This window comes from Spermophilus citellus, assembly GCF_964194105.1.
Source record: "Spermophilus citellus genome assembly, chromosome: 12".
NCBI lineage: Eukaryota > Metazoa > Chordata > Mammalia > Rodentia > Sciuridae > Spermophilus > Spermophilus citellus.
Genome location: NC_138198.1, coordinates 3540381 through 3549975, shown reverse-complemented (window position 1 = coordinate 3549975; position 9595 = coordinate 3540381). Strand labels below are relative to the sequence as shown.

Below are 9595 nucleotides of genomic sequence, written 5' to 3'. Positions count from 1 at the left end.
ATAGCACTGGTCTAGTGGCATGGAGCAACATCTTTGTTATCTGAGGTTGAAGGATGCATTGTTTCTCTTTTAGCAGGCACAACTGTTGGTAACATGAGAACCTTCATGGTCATTGGTGGCTAGAGCTATGGGAAATCTAGAGTTGCTATGAGGACTAGCTGGGTCATAGATAGTGCCTCTAGATCCATGCAGAGAAGACTAGAAAAGGTGAAAGACATATGGGCCAGGCATTGTGCACACTTTGGTGCAGTGTCAGCTGCAGGCATGTGCAATGTAGACAGGCTACCTGTGGGCAGATAAGTAGTAAGGAAAAGCTAGGACCAAGGACAGAAGCCAGGGCTGGCAAAGAGGGCCTATGAGGTGGGACCTAGTTTGTTAAAGCACAGGACTGTAAGATCAGATCTGATTGTAGACACATAGGGCTTCAGGGAAGGACCAGAAGTAGAGCTTTGCCTGGCTGCTGTGTATCTACAGATCTGGGGCCTGATCATGGATGCATAAAGCTAGAAACCTCACCTGTGAATTGAAGTATGGTGGCAGGGACATGGAGGTGTTGAGGATGGCTATAAACATGCACTATTTTTTTTGTGAGTGGAACTGAGGAGAAACGTGTGCAGTGGCACAGAACAACTCTCTTCAGGCAAAGCTACATGGTGGTGGGGATGGTTAATGGGACTCTGGGTGCTTACATATGTTAATAACACCATGAAACAGAGCTGGTGACACGTGTATGTAACTTCAGAGGCTGCTAAATATGGCGAGCAGTGGCTGGTGGCAGGTGTTGGAAGTGGTATTGTGCATGTGCAACTGCCAGTCCAACATCTGGCAGTGTGCATGGATATGGCTGCAGGTGTACACCCATCACATGGGATTGTGCCTCCAGTATGGGCTGCAGCCTTCATGTTCTCTTGCACAGGAAAAGGCTGTTTGGTGACCTTGAGTCTGGATTTGTGGCAACTCTAGCTGAGGTTACCTTGGGTAGGCAGAATCTAGAGGTAGTGGTACAGGTGCTTGGAGACTGTGAATGCAAACACCTTTGAGGCTTTTTGTAGTAGAGAAAGATGCAGGGTTCCTCTGTGGCTGTTGGTTTCCTCAGTGGCAAAACCTACTGCAGCAGTCTGTTTGGAGAAAGCACCTGAAGTATGTAATGGCAAACCCTGAGGGAACACCAGAAATGAAGGCTAGAGTTGTTTACAGAAGGAGACAGTGCAGAGGTTGTGGGGGTTCTGGGCACAGTAGCCACTGAGGACCATGATTTCTTCGGCTGCAAGTTGATCCATGTGTTGCACCACTTCTTCTTTGTTTCGGGTCATCTCCAAATAGCTCATCTCTTCTTCTCTGCTCAGTAATCTGGATCGGGAGAAATCAAATCAGAACATTTTGGTACTACACTGGAAAGCCTAGGGTGATGGTTGTTACACTATTCTCCTTTTGCTTTTGAGTGGAACTGGTGGGCTGTTTACTCCCTCTTTGTGTTGAGCAGAGCTATGTCAGGGAGTGGATGATGCAGCAGAGTGACACTAAAATTGCTTTTGGCGCAGTTATTCTGTTGTTTTCTTCTAATCTGTTGCTTTAAATTAAATGCATTCCTGATTTTTTCCAGATTTTTTTAATGGACATCTTAAGTCAGGGATCTCCTTTTCTGCCATTTACTGAATAAAGTAATAGGAAGAGTGCAGTATTTGTTTCCTGCTGTGGACATAGGCAGCTGTGCAATGGCAGAGAGGATGAGTCCTGCCCACCCAGGTCTGGGTGTGGGGGGTTCTCACCTGCCCGCCATTGAGGCCCCCCTGATTCTGGTGGGTCATCTCACTCACTGTATGGGTCTTGGGGGGGGTCTCAGAGGAGTCCCACCTGGTTCTTGGTGGGGTCTGTACAGAATAGCCAGGCGCTGATCACAGTACAGGGGGCGGAGCTTCCAGGAGCCAATCACCTAGGGCCATGCAGATTCTGGAATGTGCATTTGTGTTTATCAGTGTCACCTGGCAACGACTATTTTGCCAGTTGGTTGGCAGATAGGTAATGGCAGACCTGCTTTGGTAGGCTACTTGACAGAGGTTGTTACCTAATTGTCTTTAGGATGGATAGAGCCTGGAGAAAGTTTGTTTATATAAGCCTGGGAATCAAGTTTTTCGGATATAACCCTCTTGGGAAGATCCACCAGGCTGCCAAAAATTGTGAACTGGGAAGAATTAAGCGTTATCTGGGACGTGGATATCCTGTTGATGGCACCGATCATAAAAATAGGTAATAGGGTCTGGGAGGCCAGGGACTGAGGGGTAAGGGACCAATGGGCTGATGGAATTGAAGCCGGCACCATCCAGGCTGTGCCAATGGGAGCAGAGCAGAAAGGATAGCAGTTCCCCTTTCACCAGAATATTTGACTTTAATATCCTGTGGAGTCCTCAATATCCAGGACCTGCACACCTTGGAAGTTCAGTACCCAGAACTTCTAATGGGCAGCTAAACAAAACCAAATTTATAACTGGTTTCCCAGACACTTAAAATTTCCCTGTAAGGTCACTGATTTAAAAAAAAAATAAACACAACAGCTTTTAATGTACACATTTTCAAAAGCATTGAAAAATTTTCAGATGTAATCTATTACCTGTTGTGTCCCAAGAGCCTCACAAGAACTCTGAATTGGGAAGATGGCTCCATGTTCTTTCTTCTTTTTTATATTTTAAAATTCCTTCACACTAGTATATTTAGGGGTGTGTCTTCCACCTCTAAAAATAAGATTTTACTTATTTCTCACATGCTTCACTCACTAATTTATGAAATTCTTAGGATAACTTGGTGTCATCTTGATCATCCAACCATTTTCATAACAACAGTGTTGACAAGCCCTGAATTTTCTGCAAATACTTCATTAACTTCAGTTAGTGAAGTTAACTACCTTTAGCTACCTTTCCACAGAGGACACTAGAGTTCACTGGCAGCTTTCACACTTTCCAGAACACCAAACACAACATGCTTTTTCAATTTTGTTATCACTTTAGACTAAAGTAAAAAAGCATCTGCCAAAAGCTTCTCGCACAAAATTCCAAAATTGCTGATTCCACTGTTCCAGTACCCTTTCCTGTAGTTATCCATTACTGTGTATCTATACAAGCATGAAGAGTAGAGCATTGGTTGAGAGCATCCAGGCCGTGTAAGCTCTCAGTCACCAGGGCCAAGGGAGTAGCACACAAAGGGTGCCTAGTCTGTACAGTGCTGCCTGCTGCTGCCCTACTGTAGCTTGCCCTACTCTGTTCTGAAGGGACTAAGAGTATCAAAGGTAGGCCCTGCTTGTGGTTTGTGCATTAGAATACTCATTGACCCCAAATGTGAGCTCTCTCTGTGGTTATCAATTACACAAAAAACAAATAAAAATATCTGTACATTTTTTAGTTCCACACGCAGTCATTTAGGGTCATGATGACACTAACAAAATGTTTGCAATGAACAAAGACTTGCCATTCTGTGTATCAAAATACATTATTAACTTTCACAAATTACTTGTTTGCCAATGGCCAAAAGATAAGTGACTGGAACAGGATAAAAAGAATACTCAAATATCTGGAAGGGAGAGTAAAATGGAATTGGTAGGTAGTGGCATGCACAGTTTTAAATGCGGCACAGCAGTTATCATTAAATCATCTATTTGAGGAGCAATAAACAGCTCAAGCCATAATCAACAGCCCAATACCACTACTCTTCAGCTTCAAAATACTGTAGCTGCGAAATTTATTTCATTTGTTAGACTTAAATTCCTTCTATTGCCAAGGACATAAATATTTTTTCTATGTTCATATGTCACTGTCACTTGAGCATCTGTAAAATTAGAGTATTTTATCTGATTAAATTAGAATTCCAAGGTTGGAAATGTAGCTCAATGTTAGAGCACTTCTTGCATGTCAAAGCAAAGGGTAAGGGGGCAATCTCCAGCAAAACAACAACAATAACATTGTCATCATCATCAACATAATAAATTTTAAAAAGAGAGGTAAGAAAAAAAGAAGTCTTCTTTCAAATTCATTATTTCTTAGAATGCCTTTGCCAAAATGAAGAAAGCATTTATGTTTTCTTCTAGTACATTTCTATATAGATGTCCTATAGTGCATTTCATCTATTGTAGATATTACTATACATACATTTCTTATATATATATATTTTATTTTACATATGCAATTATAGGTTAATAATTTTGTTTTCGAGAGAATAGAAGAGAGCAAGTATAAAAGATTATTACTCCTGAAAAAATATTGCTTTACTTTATAAAAGTTTCACATAAAAATACTAAACTTCTCAACTTTAGTATTTTTAAGTGAAACTTTTATAAAGTAAAGCATTAAAGAATTATCTTTAATTCTATTCATTTGTACTCATAAAATGAATACGTTTTTAATGTGCAAGAACTGCACAGCTACTTATTTTGTATTTGACATATTGTACTATCTCAGAGAACTCTTACATAAAAACTTTCTAGGTGTGACCAGTTAATTAAAACTGACGTGATAGGACTCAATTTCAAATGAAACAGTTCTTCCTCCTTTTCAATCATGCATTCATGGAGGTAAGAAATTGTAAACGTCCCTTGTGAAAAATTAAGACAGTATTAAATACTGAACATTGAAAACACCTGATTCATATATAAATCCCATATATATATATATATATATATATATATATATATATATATATATATATAATACTGAATTAATTTAACCATATTAATTCATTTGGGTTCTTTTTCCTTTGGCATTGTTTGCTTTCGGTTTGGCCTTTTACTGTTATTATTCAGCCTACTTTACCTATCATACTTTTAAAACTGAATTTTAATGCCATCCATGTCATGAGAACTGCCATAAATCTATTGTTTGTCTCACATTTCACTTAAGGTAAGGCACCATGAATTATGATGGTTCTTTATTTTGTTTATGAAGAAAAAATTAAATGCTGCCAATTGTAGTTGTAATGCAGCCCGAATTATTAGTGGGATTCCATTGTCAGTGTTGTTAAAATGATAAGAAAAAAAATCATCTTAGACTCATTGAAATACATAGTTTTTAAAATATATTTTTAAAAATCACTACAATACTACTAACTTATTAATTGAAATACTCTTAGTTGATAAAAAGCAATAATATTGATTACAATAGCTACCAATTATGGAGCTGTTGCTGGTGCCACAAAATCTTCAGATGTTTTACATAGATTCTCCTTTAAACATCCTGGTAGTATTCAGGGAGATACTCATTTTATTCCTTACTTTTTTAGGAAATTGAGGGAGAGTAAGACTGTGGGATAACTAGTACATCACAGAGTCTAAAGTAGAATTCATACTGAAGATGAGCTAAATCTCAAGTCCATCTTCTTTCTAGGCATGTGGGCTGCTCTGCTCTGGGGATGTGGTTCTGTGGTAGAGCCCTTCCTTACCTAGAATGCTTCAGGCCTGGGTTCTATCCCCAGCAATATGAAAACAAAGCAAACAAAAATAAGTAAAATCAATGGAACCAGGCACAGTCGCACATACCCATGATTCCAGTGACTTAGGATGCTGAGGCAAGAGCATTGGAAGTTTAAGACCACAGTGGGCAATTTAGTGAGACCCTGCATCAAAATTGTTTATATAATAAAAATGTGCTTAGGATATGACTCATTAGTTGAGTAACCCAGGGTGCAATCTCCAGCAGTATCAGAAACAAGAAATAAGAAGAAAATGTCAGTGGCATAGGCTGATCATTCATTAATAAAATAAGTAATGACAGCTACTAAATATTGTACCATCTTCATAAGAAAATAGAGGAATTATGAGCTACTTAATGTTTATAATTGCATAAATAGTTGTATATTTCAAAAGGTACCTTATGAATTCCTAATAAAGCTTCTTACTTGCACAGAACCCCTCTACATTATGCCTGTGCCTATGGCAATCCAGCAGTGGTGGCTCTTCTAGTGAAGAGGAAATGTAATGTCGATTTGTGTGACAGTGATGGCAACACACCATTGATGAAGGTAGATATACCAGTGGTTTTGCAGGAAATGAATTTGATGAAATGCTTAGAAAAAAAATTGGTTAATGCCATTTAGTTATAACTAATGAGTAAAACGTGAAATATTTTTCTTGGATTTCCAAAATTTACAATCTATTTCTTGGTTAAAACCAACAGGCCCTACAATATGAGGAAGAGGAATGTGCAATTATTCTTCTAGAACATGGTGCCAATCCAAATGTTCACAACAACAAGGGTGAAACTCCGCTCCACTATGTTATCTTTTATAGGAACACATTAATAGCAACAAAACTGCTTTCATCCAACGCAGATATTGAAGCCAAAAACATGGTATATACATCAATCACTATTATTTTCAAAATATTTAAAATTTTTCTTAAAATTAACAGTAATGCATGTTAAAAATACTGATTATAAGCAAATTTTCTTTTTATTAAAATACTAGCAAATGTTGGAAGTTCTTCTCGTATTCTTCCTCCTTCTTTTGTAGCTCATGTGTGTATTTAGTTTGCCTCCATAAGTTGAATCCACACTTAGAATTCAAGAGACTCATGCAGAAATCTGAACTTCAAGCTTCTGTGAAGGAACCTGATGCGGTCCCCTTGAGCCATAGTACTGTGTGGTGTGGTGTGCAGGGTTTGCCTCCCACATGCTGGGCACACATGTTCTTCAGTTTGCTTCTGGCAACTGCAGCACTTACTCCAATCACCTACTTTGCCTCTATAAATGAGGTTACAACTCCTCTTTTTTAATATAGTGTGATAAAGATTTCATGGTGTTTTCTACTGATATACAAGAATATGGACTACATAATATATTATGAGTCTCTTTCAAATGGGATTAATTGTTTGAATTTAGAATTTCGAAGTTAAATAGTGTTCTCTATATATACTATAAAAATCATGTTCCCACTGGAATTTTTGAAAGGTTGATTGGGTCACTCATTGCTAGAATGGATAAATTATTGCTAGAAGTAGTAACTCATGGATTTTGCCAGCTGTACTATGTATTAGTCTTCAGCTTTGTTCCTTAAAAATGCAAATGTTTAGTGCCTTTCATGATACTACAAGTAATCTGTGTAGATCAGCATAAATCTTGATGATACACAAAATTTCTGAATTAAATTTTGCCTAAAATTATAAGTAACTTTAAGTAGCAATTAAAGTGGATGAGAATAAAAAGAATTTTGGAAAATATCCAAGCATTATGTTACCAGGATTGTCATTACAAGTGAGAATACATTTTCAATGTTATTTTTATTAGAGTTTATAGTTTTACATAGTAGTTGAATTCATTCCCCCCAAATCTTACATGCATGGAATTATGGAATTCCAGTTGAGTCATTGATTCCCTCTTTTCCATCTGTCTACCCCTCCTCCTCCATTCTCCCCCTCCTATTCTCCTGGACCTCCTTTCACCTATTTATTTGGTTGATTCTTTTTACTTATACATAAGGGTGCAATTACCTGTGGTATATTTATATATGCATATAACATGAATTTTAAAGATTTCCTTCTTCATTGCCTTCCCTTTTTCATTATCTCTGTGCCTCTCAATCTTCTTTTTCTACACTAATGATCTTCTTTACATCTTTTGATATTCTGTTCTTCATTTCTTTTTCTTTAATTAACTCCAGCTTCCACATATGAAACATTTTACCTTTGAGTTTCTTATTTGACTTATTTCACTTAGCATGATATTCTTGGATACCAACTCATTTACCAACAAATGACATAATGTATTTTTATGGCTGAGTAATACTCCATTGTATGTATGTGCACCAGAATTTCTTAATCCTTTCATCCATTCACAAGTACTTGGGTTAATTTCATAATTTACCTGTTGTGAATTGTGCTACTGTAAACACATGTGACTGTATTAATATACAGTTACACGTAAAATTTTGTTTTACTAATTTGGGGAAAATACTGAGTCATGGGATAGCTGTTTCATGTTGTGGTTCCCTTCTTAGATTTTGGGGAATTTTCAAACTGTTTTCCAGGGTGGTTGTACTAGTATGTAGTCCCACCAACAGTGTAAATGTGTGCCTTACCCCCACATTCTTTTTTTTGACCAGGGAGAGAGAGAGAGAGAGAGAAGAGAGAGAGAGAGAGAGAGAGAGAGAGAGAGAGAGAGAGAGAGAATATTAATATTTATTATTATTATTATTTTCGTTTTCAGCAGACACAACATCTTTGTATGTGGTCCTGAGGATCGAACCCGGGCCACACGCATGCCTGGCGAGCGCGCTACCGCTTGAGCCACATCCCCAGCCCCACATTCTTACCAGTATATATTACTGTTTGTGTTCTTGATAATTACCATTGTGGCTGGAGTAAGATAAAGTCTTAGTGTAGTTTTTATTTGCATTAACATAATTGCTAGAGATGTAGAAGACTTTTTTATATATAGTTGGGACATTTGTGTTTCTTTTGAGAAATTTCTGTTTAGTTCTTTTGCTCAGTTATTGACTGGGTGTTTTTTTTGTTGTTTGTTTGGAGTTTTTAAAAATATTTATATTTTAATTCTTATTGGACACAATACATTGATTTTATTTATTTTATGTGCTGCTGAGGATCAAACCCAGGGCCTCACATGTGCTAGGTGAGTGCTCTACCGCTGAGCCATAATCCCAGCTCTGTGTTAATTTTTTTTGAGTTGATTATTTCTCTTTGTTAATCCCCTCTCAGTGGATTAGTTGGAAAAATTTTCTCCAATTGCATAAAAATAATATATTTTTGTATTGAATTTTCTGACATGTAAGATAAATATCTTTCAACTTATAATAAGAGAAGACACAGGAACAGTTATGAAAAAGCAACATAGTTTACTCAGACTCTATCAATTTTAAGCAGAAATTCCTTCCATTGGAATCTGGGATTCTGATTTCATAAATAAAAAAGAATCAAGTGGACTTGTATAACATGGAGAAAACTTCCATGTTGCTGGAAAGCTCTCAGAAATATATTCCTGTAACTTCAATTGTTCACATGTGAATATCTCCAATAAAAAAATCAGTGTCAAGTAGGTGTTAAGCAATGGAAAAGCTATTTCTGTACTACTGGACATACAATGCACAGTTGTGTAAATTTTCTCTAGCAGTAAAACAAGGAATCTTTTCTATGAGGCTTGGTATTACTGGAAAAGTAGATGTTCTTCAGAATATGATTTATACACCCTACTAGTGAGTTGAGAATTTGGCTTGTTAGTGAAATATAATACTTATATCCTTTACTAATATGTATTAGGGAATGGGTCTATTGGGATATAAAATACAGTTTATGTCCTAACGATGCTCTTGGTTGAGGAGGATTCATGTTACATAACTCCAAGATGCCAGGATGAATGCTTGACAGCGGCAAAGATCCATGGAAACAGTAAATGTATGAAGCAGTTTTAGAAATGCTGGAGTTCATGTGGCCACTCTAGTCAGAGGAGAGGCATCTCAAAATGAAAGAGCAGCACGTATGGCAGCAGAATGGGAAGAGAAGAGAGTGGCTACTCTTAATTTACATTATTATTATATGCTTATGTTCATACAGTATTTTGTAAGGTTAACTTCAGTTGAAAAGTAGTAATCTTGTGAATAAACTATA

At 37.2% G+C, this 9595-nt stretch overlaps 1 protein-coding gene across 4 annotated transcripts in view; it reads left to right on the top strand.

Moving 5' to 3' along the window:
- The first annotated feature begins 5880 nt into the window (after positions 1–5880).
- Positions 5881–9595, top strand: part of LOC308631461 (arf-GAP with SH3 domain, ANK repeat and PH domain-containing protein 1-like) — a 56372-nt gene continuing 52657 nt past the window's right edge. For 3 of the 4 annotated variants that reach the window (XM_081262695.1, XM_081262694.1, XM_081262697.1), the window contains exons 1-2: positions 5881–6000; positions 6156–6329. In XM_081262695.1, the coding sequence (XP_081118821.1) occupies positions 5995–6000; positions 6156–6329 (180 nt within the window). In that variant the 5' untranslated portion in view covers positions 5881–5994. The remainder of the gene's footprint in view (positions 6001–6155; positions 6330–9595) is intronic. The other variant, XM_081262696.1, reaches the window with a different exon arrangement.